At 35.0% G+C, this 16,939-nt stretch overlaps 2 protein-coding genes across 2 annotated transcripts in view; one reads left to right on the top strand and one right to left on the bottom strand.

Moving 5' to 3' along the window:
- LOC107568928 (UNC93-like protein MFSD11) overlaps positions 1–369 on the bottom strand; it is a 6,540-nt gene extending 6,171 nt beyond the window's left edge. Inside the window, exons 1-2 of the mRNA XM_016254923.1 lie at positions 145–369; positions 14–26 (exon numbers count right to left, since the gene is read on the bottom strand). Of these exons, the coding sequence (XP_016110409.1) occupies positions 14–26; positions 145–232 (101 nt within the window). The 5' untranslated portion in view covers positions 233–369. The remainder of the gene's footprint in view (positions 1–13; positions 27–144) is intronic.
- A 1,636-nt stretch (positions 370–2,005) lies between these two features.
- On the top strand, positions 2,006–7,158 carry ubfd1 (ubiquitin family domain containing 1). Its single transcript, XM_016254926.1, has 7 exons — positions 2,006–2,027; positions 2,109–2,390; positions 3,254–3,462; positions 3,574–3,639; positions 5,223–5,328; positions 5,405–5,487; positions 6,737–7,158. The coding sequence occupies exons 2-7, from the start codon at positions 2,126–2,128 to the stop codon at positions 6,845–6,847; spliced, it is 840 nt and encodes a 279-aa protein (XP_016110412.1). The 5' UTR covers positions 2,006–2,027; positions 2,109–2,125; the 3' UTR covers positions 6,848–7,158.
- The last annotated feature ends 9,781 nt before the right edge of the window (positions 7,159–16,939 follow it).

Here is a 16,939-nt window from a genome sequence, read left to right as displayed (position 1 = left end):
CAGAGGCAAAAACTCCATAGCTGGGTCTCAGGAGGATATAGTTAGCAGAGATTAAATAAGTGCGGCTTAACTTAAGTTAAATCAAAGAGTGAACACAATCAAGTTGCTTTTATCAAAATATGATTTTTCAAACCATCATGTTACCTGTAATTTCAGTTTTTCCTTTCCAATCAAAATAAATGTATAGATTTCCAAACAACATACTGGAAAGAAAACACATAGAATTTTTCATACAGGAATCATGGACAGTTTTAAGTGGTTAAAACATAGCTCTTGATGGTTTTACTGATTTGGTTAGTAAGTTTGTATAACTCCTCCAATATGACTTTTTTTCTTCAGTTAAACACAAAAGGAGAGCTTAGGTAGAATGTCCAAGCTTCCATTTTCCATACAATGAAGTAATATAAACATTATATTAAACTCAAACTAAAACCACTGTAATTTTTTTACATTACTTTAAAAAACAAAAAGTAAACTTAAACTAGCTGCCAAGGCAACATGACATCTCTTTGCCATGTAGTTTAACATGATGTGCTAAAATAACTCAAACTAAAACTGAAATAAAAATTAATAAAAACTATAGACATATTAAAAAACAATAACAAAAACACACAACAAAATTACTAAAACTAACTAAAATTACAGTGAAAACAGCAAATGTAAAAATGAATACCAATTCAAAATATTAATAATATTATTAAAATAATATAATATATAATAATATTAAAAATATTAATCTCAATGATAATAAAATACTAAGTTAACACTGAAACATACATTGGAATATAGAGCAATTTGGACTGTATTTATGATGTTCTTGTTTTATTTTTAAGAGTATGGCAGTTTACACTTATTTTCATTTTATATGGACGAGACAAAATTTGACATTCTGTCTAATTTATCATCTTTGTGTTCTTTCACAGAAGAAAGAACATAACACAAGTTTGGAACAACAGCTATTATGTTTGAGTGAACTATGCCTTTAAGATATGCATATAGTTATTAATCTGAATGCTGCTGATGAATATCTATTGCTTTGACTCCAAAAAAGGGGGGGGGGGATGTTGAATATCCCATTTCAAACATATTTTCATAATATCTACACCTAGAGTTTATTTTACCTTCCATTTCTGACATTAGAAAATGTGATATGATTTGTTAGCCTCTACTTCTCTTGTCATATTGCACTGTGAAATAATGCACCATTTGCATTTCTTTGTCACAATTGCAAACTCACCAGCATTCAACTGACTAAAATTGCAAATTAAAGTTGAATTGCTACCTTAAATTTTAAGTCAAACTGGTGCCAACCATACAGTGATGAGTTCTTCACACTTTTTCAACCACTTTAATCACTAATTACAATAATCTAATTACTGATTAAGAAAACCGTATTAAAGCTATGAAGGCTCATTAAATCAAGTAAAATTACATAATGATTTTTTTTTTACAGTGCAATGTATTTTATGTACATATCCATTATAAAGCTCTAAATTATGAATATGAGATGTAGAAAAGGTGAAGGACTGGGATCTTACCTATGATATCCACTCCCAGTGAAGTTAGTGCTATTCAAGCTTTTCACCACAGTTTGCTAAAAGGAAATAAAGTAATAAGCAAACTTTTTGCTGTTGAACTAAATAGCCCTGTAACGTGACAAATAACGTTTTTTTTAAAAATGTTAAATAAATAATTCATAATTCAAGTCCTTAAAAACGGCATGTATTAAAAAAAGTGATAAAAAATGCTATTTGCGGGTTGTACATGAAGCATGTTTCACTGCAAGACATGTTGATATGTTAATATTTTAAAGACGGTTCATTTTGCACTACAACTTTCAACACATCGATCAACCTTAGATCATTTTTTTTTAATCTTATGATAAGACATCATTTCATGGTTAAATTGAGTTATATATATATATATATCTTATCGGTTATAAAATATTGCCCCATGAGGATTTGTTTGTTTTATTTTAATGCTTTAATACTAGAGTTTGAAATTGTCATATCAGTACTCTGAAACAGGTCAACATTTGCGCATTGAAAACTAAATTTCCTTATCAATACGATTAAAAAATCTTTCTCATCTGATAATTGTTCCCACAGAAAGTGAGGTAGCAGGAATGGAGGCTGAGGTCACACAGAAGGTACCAGAAGGGCCATGTGAAGCTGCTGGACAAGAAGATGCAGCAGGGACTGAACAAGCTTCTCTTACCGATGGTGAAAGCACATCGGCTCAGCCTGCTGCTGTCAGCAACGGAGAGGAAAGTGAGGAGGGGAAAGAGATGGTGGAAGTGAAAATCATTTGGAACAAAAACAAATATGACCTTAAAATTCCTTTAGATGGCACCGGTGCTAAGCTGAAAGAGAAGATTCACACTCTCACTGGTAATTTGCATGATTGTGGTTGGATGGCATATATGCTTTATGGAGCAAATTTCTGTCTTGGTTTTCTCATTCTCGTCATCATGTCATTTAAACCTGCATGACTTGTGTGTTTTACAGAAGTCATACAGGTGAGACATTGGCGAACGTTCCTGTTTGTTCTCTTTTGTGGATAAATTAGAGATAAACTAAGTAAACATTTGGACACATCCAACATAGTCAAGTCACATTTACTTATATAGTGCCTAATGCAATACAGATTATTTCAAAGCTGCTTCACGTTAATAAACAGGAAAATAACTGCTGATGTTGTAAAATTCATCCAATTATGAAACAAATTCAATTCCAGCTGTAAAGCAGGTTTACAGAAGACAATAGAGTCTGTCATAATCCATTATCCAATTTAATTGCATGTAAAGATATATATATATATATTAGTATATAATCAGATTTTTGAAATCAGTTTCAAAGAAAAATTATAATTTGTCATTGAATTTTCTAATGAAGAAAAGCAGCCAACATGTGTCCAGCATATATGTGAACTCCTTCAAAAGATTTAAAAAATCATCCCGGAATGCACCTCCTACAGCAATTATGCTACTATCATTTTAAAATGTGTAAAATAGAAATAATAAAAAATGAGTTGGTGTGTCCAAACCTGAATCTCTAACTGTTCTTTTTGTACTGCATGTTGTAATTTTTTAGCACAAAACTACCCTTGTCTGTCTCATATCACTACTAAAACAGTAAAATGCTTCACAGTGAGACTTTATAATGTTATATAATATGGAACTACCATATTATATCAGGATTGAAGTTACTGAAGACAAATGCTTTTTTGTGTGTATGTTTTGAATGGTTATCAGGTCTTCCACCTGCTATGCAGAAAGTGATGTACAAAGGACTGCTACCAGAGGACAAGACGCTTCGAGAAATCAAAGTTACAAACGGTGCAAAGATTATGGTGGTTGGATCTACAATAAATGATGTACTAGCTGTAAATACACCAAAAGAAGTTATTCAGCAAGAGGTTAAAGCTGAAGAGAACAAAAAGGAGCCATTGTGCAGGCAAAAGGTGGGTGGAAAACCTATTTGCCTAATGTGAACTCTAGCAAACTATGATGTATAAATGTATCTATGTAATTACATTTTATAAATGTACTTGTGGATACTTTTTTTCTCTCAGCAACATAGAAAAGTTTTGGACAAAGGAAAACCAGAAGATGTCATGCCATCCATAAAAGGAGCTAAGGTAAGCAAAACCTGTGAGGCATAGGGTATGATTAGAGTGTACCAGATCATTACACGCATGCCATACAAAATTAATTGTATACATATATACATTCTGATTTTTTAAAGTCGACTTTTATGTGATGAAAGTCGAGTCGAAGTCGACTAATCGCTGGTGACGTCATTAATGAACAAATCTCCAACTCTGGAGCTGTGACAAACACCTTGTGCACAGCTATGGCACATGACACAGCGCTGACCGCATGGCTATTGCTCCTATAACAGCTCATTTTTATCAGTTCTTTTGTCTTTGGGTCGTTATATTTCTCACAGATTTCTGCTCATTCTAAATCAGATACAGATAAAGTAGCACAGTAAAGATTACATTTATATGAATGCATTAGTGAAAGCGATTGCGTGTGTGAATTAATTCTACCTGGCAGTGTCTCTCTACTAGTAGTGAAGCTGTGGGATTTAGTTATTAAGAAATATATCCTTAAAGGGGTCATATGATGTTGCTAAAAAGAACATTATGTTGTGTATTTGGTGTAATGCAATGTGTTTATGCGGTTTAAGGTTTAAAAAAACACATTATTTTCCACATACTGTACATTATTGTTGCTCCTCTATGCCCCGCCTTTCTGAAAAGCGTCGATTTTTACAAAGCTCATCGGTCTGAAAAGCGAGGTGTGCTCTGATTGGCCAGTTATCCAGTGCGTTGTGATTGGCTGAATACCTCAAGCGTGTGACGGAAATGTTACGCCCCTTAACATACTGTGATGCCGTGTCCCGACGTGACGAGACAACAACATTAAAACCTGTGGGGGCGTGTTTAAACGAGGCATTTTAGGAGGGCGTGGACAAGTATTAACTTTTATAAAGAATATCTCTTTGGCTTTGAGACATTAGTCTTTGCAACTTTAGGGATCTTATCTATGCACGAACAGCTTGTAACACTCCAAAGAGAAAGGAAAATTTGAAATTGCATCATATGACCCTTTTAAACTTTTCAGTTTCTTAGCTATTTTATTGAGAAATCACAGAACGGTGTTGACAATACATTTCTGCACTGAATGATTCTGTGTATGAGCTACTGTCTGTAGCCAATGTATGGGCAGTACAGTGCAGCAGCGCATTATATTAGAACGGCGATTAATTTACCTGAACAATAAGTTGTTTAAAACGTGCATTCTCCCGTTCAATTTCGAGCATTCAGTAATATAATCACACGTGTTGTGGAGCGCTTTCAGAGTATGCATTTATTTGTCATTTTAACTGTTTGGAAACAGTATAAATGTGTAAGTCCTTCAAAAATGTCTTATCTTGTTGCGCCCTCTATAGGACCAGCGACTAGTCGACGTCAAGCTTAAAGCGTCATGGCAGAGCATTGAAGTCGACTAGTGATTAGTCAATTAGTCGGTGCAACCCCTAATATACATACACACACACAATGAGTGTGTGTGTGTTTTGCTGTACAGCATCATGTGCATGGTGGTTTAGTGATCATGTCCTTCATTTCCCCAGATGAAAAGTTATTTTAAGGACACAGAATAAATTCATTTTACACACTAATGACATCCGAGTGATCTCTTATTTGTTAAACAGGAGCGTCTGCCAACAGTGCCTTTATCAGGAATGTACAACAAATCTGGCGGAAAATTACGACTCACATTTAAACTGGAACAGGATCAGTTGTGGATCGGAACAAAAGGTGATTTTGTAATTTAATTAAACATTCATCCCTGATACATGATTTATGCTTATCTTGATTTTTTTCTGGCCTACAGAAAGAACAGAAAAAATCCCGATGGGTTCCATCAAAAATGTTGTGACTGAGCCAATAGAGGGTCACGAGGACTATCATATGATGGTATGTGTTTATCATGACATTTTCAACAAGCTATCTGTCATTCTCAAACAGAATTTTTTAAACGTAATAATATTAAAGGGGTGGTTGACCGTTTTTTTTTTTATAGGCTTGATTGTGTTTATGGGGTGCAGTCTAACATGTGTTAATGCTTCGTTTGTTAAAAAACGCATTATTTTTCACATAATTTACCTTTATTCCACACCTCTCTGTCCCTTCTCCTCTGAACGCACTGATCATTTCCTGCTTTTATGAAGCCCTTCCCTCAGAAATACACGATGGGCTCTGATTGGTTAGCTGGCCCAGTGTGTTGTGATTGGCTAAACCACCTCTAGTCTAAACGTCCCGCCCCTCAACATAGAGGCATGTGCTCCGGTTGTATTGTAAACAATGACGTTGTCTATATTGCTTATCAATTTGAGCCAGATTGAGACGCAGAGGATATTAGTGAAGAGGATCGCGCTGAACCTGTGCAAGCACAGCTTTTAATGGTAGGCCTAAGATTTTTGTTTGTTGTTGTCTCACACTTTTAGATACGCTGTTATTTGTAAATGCTACTGCTTCTGTTAGCTTTTAATATACGGTTTTATTCTAATTAAAGCTTTAATACAGTTCGGCAACCGCACGCGCGTTTATGTATAACGCTTCTCATAACTATAGTATGTGAAAATAAGTGTATTCACTGATCTGAATGAGAGAGAGAGAGAGATATGCAGAGTAGGGCGAGGTCAGGAACAGGATGAGAACGCTGCTTTTGAACATTGATTTTGAAACTTGTGAATCCATTAGAATCGTTAGAAGACAGAATCGCGATTCATATATGAATAGATTTTTACGTGCACCTCTAGTTTTCTCTTCCTCTTCTCTAAAGCAGTGCAGCATGGCCTCGCCCCTTTTGCTGCGTGTTCCCGGAGGCGGGGTTTATGTAAAATTCTGGGTTCTTGACGTAATGGACCTGGGAAGTAACTCATTGTAGTCCCTTACCAGTCGTTTTTGTAGGCATTAAACTGCCAGAATTTTAAAAGACGATATCTCCGTTTGCATTGAACTTTCAGCTTCGTAACTTTGCAGATATTGTTTATGCTCAAACAGCAACATTACACACTAACTAACATTAAAAAAGTGAAATCGCAATCAACCACCCCTTTAATGATAATTGTAAATTTGGTGCTGCTGTAAGACAAAAAAGCTGCAGAAGATGGTCAAATCATGTGTATATCTATATAAATAAATATGTTTTTTGTCACTCCAGGCATTTCAGCTGGGTCCGACAGAAGCCTCACAATACTGGGTCTACTGGGTGCCTACACAGTTTGTTGATGCAATCAAAGACACAGTTCTCGGAAAATGGCAGTATTTTTAATGTGCCTCCATAGACACTGACGAATTGGGATTGAGAGCAAATGATTGAAAACATTAACTGGAGCCAACACAATAATCTGAAGAATCGATTTTTCTGAAGTATATCCAGAGCAAACCGAAGGATTGCTGTTGGACAAAATATTTTGGGGGTTTTAAGTGCACTAACTGTCAGCATCCCGTTTTTCAAACTGTTTCACCACTCGTTTTTTTTTTTTAAAGCAATTCCAAGCATAAACAGAAAATTGTACAGAACTTGCATATACATTTCTCGTAGTTATTCTGAAAGAAATAAAAATTATTTAAGGAAAATAATCGATGCAGTAGAAAGATTTTATCTAGTATATTCCTCGGTTTACCTTACAACTCAAGCAAACTTGCCAAAGTCAACAGATCACACAGTTGTTCATTTTACAATCAGCTTTTATCATTGCACAGATTATAGTTTACATGTAAAATAGCGACAATGAAACACTCAGCTATGGTATTAATCCAGGTTAAAAGAGCATTGTTGCATTTTATGTAGTTAAAAAATTCTGCATTTTCCTCCACACTTTTAATTGCACATGGAGAGCTCATCTCATTTTGTCTTGACCGCAGGAGCCTTGTTGCAGAATTACAACCCTAAAGCCAAGAGTACAGTTGCTCAGCCTCTCTGCTTTCAACCACATCGTACTTTGACAAAGGCAATATCTTAATATTTTATTGTTTAATGCAGCGACATCTCTAGGCCCAAGTCCCTCTCAAATCAGATGTAATATTAGGGAAAACAGTGTTGATGTGCCCTTAATACTAAGTCGTATAACTAAGTTAAGTTGCTGATGAGTGACTATTCTGATCATGCATGTTGTTTTTTCAAACATGGTGCTAACCAATGAGACACATTTTTAATTCAATAAAGCCCAAAGGAAGGAAGAATTCCAGTGACCTTTCTGTAATAAATTTGCCTATGTACTTACATTTTTTATTTTCAAGCTCTATGTATCAGCGGCAGTTGAATTGCCGCAATTCGGCGTCAAGCAATTGTTCATTTGAGTTTTCCCTCTTTTCCTTGGATTTCTTGGCTTTCAAATAGCATGAAAAAGCTCCGTGCGCATTTTACTTTCACTTTCAAATTAGCTGCAATTAGGCATTGGTTCAATTCAAGCAACAACAACGTCAAACTAATAGAACTTTTATTAACAGAACGAATAAAAATACACTATATATGCCTAATAAAATAACAAATTACTTGGGCTACACAAAGTTTAAATAGGTATATAAAACTGAAAATCCGCAAAACACTGTGGAACCAAATAAATAAGAAACATAGAACGTTTATTAGCAAAACGAATAAGAAAGCTTGGAGGCATATACACCTTGATGCAAAATAAAATACACAGAGTTTAAATAAAGTAATCAGCAAACACTGGAACCAAATAAATAAGAAACGAATGTTTAAAAAAACTTCCAGTCAACAGGCTTTTCAAAATCTAAAATATTGCCAAACAGGCGCCTTTGCATTTCCTTTCTAAACAATCTTCTGCCATCGTCTTGTCTTTCTCCCCTCACTCTTGTCAGTCAGTTCGACTCACTCTCCTCACGTGATAAATCAAATCTGACTCCTGCTCCGTGGTGCACTGTTGTTCGCGCATGGTTCGGCACGCTGCATTGAGCGTTTAGTTTTAAAACTGTCTGTCCTTTAACTGAACTAGGCTAAATGATTTTTGTTACTATAAAAAAATCAAAACGATGGTGGGGGGCGGTGCCGCAGTAGGCAAATGTCGTAACCGGGGTTGCGGCTTAACATCGGTATAACCGAAAACACCGTCTATCGTAGCAAGCCTAGTATCTAGTTCAATAATGAGAGGAGTAGCTCACCCTAAAATGAAAATGTACTCGCCCTCAGGCCATCCAAGATGAAGATCACCAGTGGATCCTCTGCAGTGAATGGGTGCCGTCAGAATGAAACTCCTATCAGCTGATAAATACATCACAATAATCCACAAGCACTCACAACTCCAGGCCAGTCAACACCATGTAAAGTGAAAAGCTGCATGTCTGTAAGAAACAAATCCTTTTAAAGCATTTTTTAACTTTAAACCATTGCTTCCAGCTAAAATATGAGTCCTCTATCAATAATATTGAGGATAACAGGATGGACTTTTTATCGGAGGAAAAGTTTTTATGGATTATGGACATAATCCATATGGATTATGGATTATGAATTATTTGTGATGCTTTTATCAGCTGTTTGGACTCTCATTCTGACGGCACCCATTCACTACAGAGGATCCATTGGTGAGCAAATGATGTAATGCTACATTTCTTTAAATCTGTTCCAAAGAAGAAACAAATTAATCTACATTCATTTTTGGGTGAACTATTCTTTGAAGTAGTATGCAGTATGGGAAAGTTGGGTAGATGTGTTACCCCCTTAATCTAGTAAACTACATAAATACTATTTGATAATTATATTTCATATTTAGAAAGAATATAAAGCTGTTTGTGGTTGAACATTAGCATGTTCTTCAAAATATTATCTGATGATGGGTAACGTGTTTCAGTATCAACTAATAGTGATAGTGAGCTTTGCCTCTGAATGGAAATATGAGCATATTACAAAATGTGAAAGATTCAAATATTCTGAATATCAAACCATTACACAGCTGGTTCATGAATATATGCAGCAAAATAAGGCTTTAGTAAGCATTTTTTTGTATCTATTTTTATTTACATAGGTTCGGCACGCTGCATTGAGCGTTTAGTTTTAAAACTGTCTGTCCTTTAACTGAACTAGGCTAAATGATTTTTGTTACTATAAAAAAATCAAAACGATGGTGGGGGGCGGTGCCGCAGTAGGCAAATGTCGTAACCGGGGTTGCGGCTTAACATCGGTATAACCGAAAACACCGTCTATCGTAGCAAGCCTAGTATCTAGTTCAATAATGAGAGGAGTAGCTCACCCTAAAATGAAAATGTACTCGCCCTCAGGCCATCCAAGATGAAGATCACCAGTGGATCCTCTGCAGTGAATGGGTGCCGTCAGAATGAAACTCCTATCAGCTGATAAATACATCACAATAATCCACAAGCACTCACAACTCCAGGCCAGTCAACACCATGTAAAGTGAAAAGCTGCATGTCTGTAAGGAACAAATCCTTTTAAAGCATTTTTTAACTTTAAACCATTGCTTCCAGCTAAAATATGAGTCCTCTATCAATAATATTGAGGATAACAGGATGGACTTTTTATCGGAGGAAAAGTTTTTATGGATTATGGACATAATCCATATGGATTATGAATTATTTGTGATGCTTTTATCAGCTGTTTGGACTCTCATTCTGACGGCACCCATTCACTACAGAGGATCCATTGGTGAGCAAATGATGTAATGCTACATTTCTTTAAATCTGTTCCAAAGAAGAAACAAATTAATCTACATTCATTTTTGGGTGAACTATTCTTTGAAGTAGTATGCAGTATGGGAAAGTTGGGTAGATGTGTTACCCCCTTAATCTAGTAAACTACATAAATACTATTTGATAATTATATTTCATATTTAGAAAGAATATAAAGCTGTTTGTGGTTGAACATTAGCATGTTCTTCAAAATATTATCTGATGATGGGTAACGTGTTTCAGTATCAACTAATAGTGATAGTGAGCTTTGCCTCTGAATGGAAATATGAGCATATTACAAAATGTGAAAGATTCAAATATTCTGAATATCAAACCATTACACAGCTGGTTCATGAATATATGCAGCAAAATAAGGCTTTAGTAAGCATTTTTTTGTATCTATTTTTATTTACATACAAATCAGTCTTATTCTCAATTTTATTTTATTTTTGAGAAGTCATATTTCTATGGCTGTATATCATAGTCCTTTTATTCTCAGGTGATACCATCTTGAAATATAATTTCAAGATACATTACTTTTACCTCTATGTGACATTACTTCTTCACAGCCCTCTCTCTTTCTGTACTGTTGTGGCTATATTTGTTCATCCTCAAATAACTTAAAAGCTCCAATTTTAACTAATTTATTGAGAGATCCAAATTATACATATCTCAGATGTATTATTTCAATTGCAATTAAACAATACATTGAATATGCGTTTTGCTACTTGGTTTTATGAGTAGTATTGTTTTCCAAAAATCTGCTGCTGTCATGCATCACAGGTGTACAGCTCGGGTCAAGAAGAAGAAAAAAACAAGCTTTGATCACTATCATTGAGTTGAGGAATGGAAAATATGCCGTCCGGTATGTAGCAGCGGAACAACAAAACTGAATTATTTTTTAACTTTAGTAACTTAAGTGCTTATTTTACAATAATCATAATAATAATTAACTTAACAAAGATTAATGGAGTTTTCTGAACATATTTAGTTAGCAGACCCTATCCAAAGTGATTTGCAAATGCGTACTACAGTGGCAATCATGGGAAGTGCTGGAATACAAAGTTTAAAATTGAGAGAACTAAATATGAAATGGTGAAAGTGAAAAAGTGTACTTTTGTGACACAAGTACTTTTTGAGCAGTATGGGAAGTTGTTGAAATTCACTAAAATCCATTCTATTAGCCAAATCATAATACCCTTTTCCAAAAGATACACTTTTTTCCCAAGGTATAAACACTATTTCTGTTTTAGGTTGCAAATAAATAACTATTATTCAAAATTCAAATTCAGCATTTTTACACAATGTATTAACTTCACTACAGTAGTAAAAAAAAAAAAACACAGAAACAGTCCTCAACTCACAACCTAAATGTAAATTACTTGATAATTCTCACCATATGTGAGCATGTGCTTTTATATTTATATATATATATATATATATAGCCACAGGTGAGTGTTTGTTTTTAATTTCTTACATAGAAAATGTATTTAAAACAAACAAAAAAATATTCCTGAAGTTATTTGAATGAATTTATTTGTAGTATTTTTTTTTTAGCTGAAACACTGCATTTACCAATCAAAACATCAGAACTATTTCCATATAGTGTTTAAGCAGAATTAACTGTTTACATTACACTTACGTTTATTCATTTAGCAGGCACATTTATTATTTGTTTTACTTTTTCTTTCTTTTTTACTCTGAAAAGGAGCCATTTATACTTGTCAGAAGCAAATCCATAACTGCCGTCTCCAAAATCAGTCATCCTAACCACAAACCTTCTTTTTTTCCTTTTTCTTTTAAATTACAGTTCTGTGCCGTTTCAGTACAGTTAGATGAAAAACACTGTTGCTGTGTGATGGTGAGGAATAGGGATGGGAAGATTCCCTGATTCGCTCGGTGCATCGGCATAAAAAGTTAACAATGCGATACATTGGTTTAAAAAGTGCATCGGATACAAGTTGGCATTCTCACCCTCAGGCCATCCAAGATGAAGATTTAGAATTACATCACTTGTTCACCAGTGGGTCCTCTGCAGTGAATGGGTGCCGTCAGAATGAAACTCCTATCAGCTGATAAAAACATCACAATAATCCACAAGCACTCTGCAGGACTCCAGGCCAGTCAACACCATGTGAAGTGAAAAGCTGCATGTTTGTAAGAAACAAATCCATCAAAGCGTGTTTTAACTTTAAACCATTGCTTCCAGCTAAAATATGAGTCCTCTATCAATAAAATTGAGGATAACAGGGGATGGACTTTTCACCAGAGGAAACGTTTTTATGGATTATGGATTTATATTTAAGGAGGAAGTAATGGTTTAAAGTATTTTGTTTTTTAACAAGACTTTGTGTATTATTTGTGATGCTGAAAAGGGCATCGGATACAAGTTGACATTTGTATCGCGATGCATCGTTTCTGATGCATTTGCATCGGTAAAAGCCGATTTATTTATATATAATTACTAGTGGATGCGCTATATTTTTATGGTTTAGAAAGTGACCAATATTTTATATGTAGATTGATTTCTCCTCTCGAAACTGTTTCTCAAGCGCGCGCTCATCACTGCTGCTGCGTGAATACGACACAGCACAACACCACGGAGACCTGAGGTAAAACTGGGATTAAAGTCCAAAACCTGACCTGAAGTAACCTAACAAATCAATCGGGGCGGTTTCATAAACGACAAATTAAGTTCACACAATATCACTAATTTGTGCGCGTTTATTTTTAAGCAACTCTTTGTCGATCATGGATCAAATCGATCCACCGAATATATTTGTGCTGTTTAATGCATTTGAGACGTTGTGCTTTCCTCAGTGCATAACTGACATGTCACAGGTATATTCTACATCTGTAAATGTCAGAAAGTCATGCAAACATATCCATTTTGCTGTCAGGAGTGGGCGAGGCTTACGCGAGTGAACGAGCGCTAAACATACGGAGCGCAATTGAATAATAACGCAGTAATTCTGAGTAAAATATACATTTTGCTAAAATATTTGTTGTTGGACATTAAATGATTATTTTGTAGAGTTTTAAACCTACATATAAGTGTATTTTTATGGTAGCAGTAACTGTAAAGGGACTATTGTAATGGGTAAATCAAATGTAAGCTAGTACTAATGACTAAACTCAAATGAGTTCATGTGTGTTTCTTATACCAGTTAAAACATAGTCGTTTTCTTTATTAATTATTTTCGTTTTTAATTCCGTGATTTTAACTTTTAATCTAGTTATTTTAAGACTTTAAAGAGCAATTTTAGATTGTAATGTTATGCTATCTGTTCTGCAAACTATAAAAGGGAGTAAAATATACATTTTGCTAAAATATTTGTTGTTGGACATTAAATGATTATTTTGTAGAGTTTTAAACCTACATATAAGTGTATTTTTTATGGTAGCAGTAACTGTAAAGGGACTATTGTAATGGGTAAATCAAATGTAAGCTAGTACTAATTACTAAACTCAAATGAGTTCATGTGTGTTTCTTATACCAGTTAAAACATAGTCGTTTTCTTTATTAATTATTTTCGTTTTTAATTCCGTGATTTTAACTTTTAATCTAGTTATTTTAAGAGCAATTTTAGATTGTAATGTTATGCTATCTGTTCTGCAAACTATAAAAGGTACAGCTGTCATAAAACCAGAGAGAAAGGCTGCAAGGGTAGTAACTGGAAAAAAAAAAAGTCTAATAATAGTATGTGAGAGAGTCAGTGGTAATAATATCGTTACTTTCCTATTGGTCAGTGTTAGAGGAACTCAGCTTAGTCTGACAGTTAACCTGCTTTAGACCAGGTTAGTTTCCCAGCATAAGTAGTCACAGTGCCAAGCTTGGTCTAGGGCGGCCTTTGTTTATTTTAAATTTGCTTTATGGAACCAAATCATTTGACAATAAGTCAGACTAACTAAAATAAGCCTGGCTTATTTGGTAAACTTGTTTTATGAAACAGGCCTCGAGGCATTAGAAGTGATCTCTTTTTTTTCCCAATGCATCATATTGCATCGGATCGCATTGTGTTGAATCGAATCGAAATCGGATCGCACTGCATCGTAATAGGGGTTAATCTTATCGCATCGCATCGGTAGCTGCTTCATATGTCTCTTTAGTGTATCGTATCGGCCTCAGTCATGGAGATGCACATCCCTAATGAGGAATGTTTGATCCGTGTGTGTGGTAACAAATGTATCTTTAGAACTGTGACCATGCGTCACCCCAGTTCTGAAATATCTTAAACATGCAAAAGATACACCTGTTTTCCACATAGCAGGACAGCTGATTGTAAAAAAAGAGGATAGTCTGTGGGTTTTTAATGCTTTGAAGAGTTGTAAGATACTTCCTGAAAACTTCTTGTAACAAGGAACTTAGCTTAGCCTGACAATTAGCCTGCTTTAGACCAGGTTCGTTTCCCAGCATAAGTGGCCACAGTGACTAGCTTGATCTAGGTCTATGTTAAATTTGCTTTATGGAACCAAGTTAGCCTGGCTTATTTGGTTAACTTGTTTTATGAAACAGGCCTAGAGGCATTAAAAGTGATCATATTTTCTCCAATGCATCATATTGCATCGGATCGCATTGTGTTGAATCGAATCGAAATCGGATCGCACTGCATCGTAATAGGGGTTAATCTTATCGCATCGCATCGGTAGCTGCTTCATATGTCTCTTTAGTGTATCGTATCGGCCTCAGTCATGGAGATGCACATCCCTAATGAGGAATGTTTGATCCGTGTGTGTGGTAACAAATGTATCTATAGAACTGTGACCATGCGTCACCCCAGTTCTGAAATATCTTAAACATGCAAAAGATACACCTGTTTTCCACATAGCAGGACAGCTGATTGTAAAAAAAGAGGATAGTCTGTGTTTTTAATGCTTTGAAGAGTTGTAAGATACTTCCTGAAAACTTCTTGTAACAGTAACTGGGTGCAGCCATGATTACAAAGGTTTTTTGCCATGTTTTTCTACAGACATCTGTTACACCATTACATGTCTAAAAGTGTGCTTTTTAAGAGTATTTATCACAAAGTTAAATATTAGTAGAATAGAATTTATATCTACACAGAAGAAAGCCCTGTCTAGACTCTGCCCAGGTATGAGTTGTGTTGAGCTATTCATTAGCCTGTTTGTTTGATGAAAAAAGACTAAATGTAGTTGCAATAAATGCATTAAGAATCCATGTAACTGCAGCAGCAGAGGACTATTATTCTGCTGTGTGATACTGCTAAGGCACGGTTTGATCTTCAGCTGACCAATCAGCAGAAAGGGGCGTTTAATTCCCGCCCACATGTAGAAATCGAATATTCAAGCTGTTTATTCATTTTTCCACCCAAGAACGAAAAACGAATATTTAAGCTGAATTCTGGTTTTTCGTGTTTTGGAAAAAAACGAAAATACGAAAAAGGAGCCGTTTTCTAATTTTTCTACTTTCAGTATTAAATCAAAAAACTAATGATCGAATGATACACTGATTTATATATAATATAATATTATCTTTTTAAAATGTACTGTTAAGATGTGACACTAAAAGTTGTTGACATTAAGAAATAGCTTTTTCCCTCCCAAAGAATATGGAATGATTTAGAATATTTTAGCATAGAGGCCGATGGGTTAGTTTCTTCTTATTAAAGTCAACCACAAAAACTGAACAGATATCAATCACCTAAAGTCGTAATTCATGCAAACTTGCGCTTGTCAGATGACAGTGAACTTGTGGTTGTCACAGATCCAGAGAAATTCACATAATTTTAATGATATTTACTGATATTTCTGTGACTCACTATATTAATGTCATAAACGGGTACAGGGAATTACATTAGCATGTAAAAAGTGAATTCTCCATGTGATGGTTATCATACACAATGCATCGGTTGCCATAGTTTAACTGAAAAGCGGGTCTGTAAATTAAAACTAGTCATATAGTTTCTTATTATCCTAAGTTAATGTTCAGTTTTAGATGTTTTAGATGCGTTTCTTAGTGTCCTGAAATGTCCTTTTGTTTGTTCTGGGCCACTTGCACACAATGCAGCAGAGATTCCATAGATTTGTAAGATGACTGTGTGGTTTGACGTTACGCTATATCTGATTTTGACTGTTGCTGTCAGACAAAGAGTCTTTCTGCACAAGTGCACATGTATTAATGAAAGAAATCCAGAAAGTCTGCTTATGAACAGATTAGATTTTGATTCGTTTTTGAGGATTCATTTTCTCTTCTTAACAGATTCCATCACAGATGGATCCAATAGACAGTTTCTGATATCTTGTCTAATAGTTTCACTGATATTTTCACAGTAGTTTTTAGTTTCCACCTTATTGCACTGCTGTTGTTATGTGTGTGTAGCCTGTGCTTGGTTAAGCTTTGTTCTCAGTTTATCTTGTGCAGGTTGATTCTGTTCCAGACATTTCATTTAACACATCATCACATAAAATTTCTCCTCCACTGGGTTCTAAAGGTATAAAATAGTTCTAGTATTGTATAAGTTTAAGTGGGTTGTGTCTGAAAGCAGGTTAGACAATCTAAACAGGTTAAGTCTGTTTAATCAATGGTTGTTAATCAATGTAAGTGGTGCCTGCCTTATTCATTTTGAACAACATCCAGATGCCATTGTGTGAGGTCAAGGCTCAGTTAAGCTGATGACAAAACATACATTAGAGCACTTAATGTAATTATGCACAGTTTATAAACTACTTATTGATGCGACTAAACAGTGTTTAG

This window comes from Sinocyclocheilus grahami, unplaced genomic scaffold, assembly GCF_001515645.1.
Source record: "Sinocyclocheilus grahami isolate Dianchi unplaced genomic scaffold, SAMN03320097.WGS_v1.1 scaffold1294.1, whole genome shotgun sequence".
NCBI classification, from domain to species: domain Eukaryota; kingdom Metazoa; phylum Chordata; class Actinopteri; order Cypriniformes; family Cyprinidae; genus Sinocyclocheilus; species Sinocyclocheilus grahami.
The sequence above is the reverse complement of the archived record's forward strand: the minus strand, read 5'-3'. Positions and strand labels throughout refer to the sequence as shown.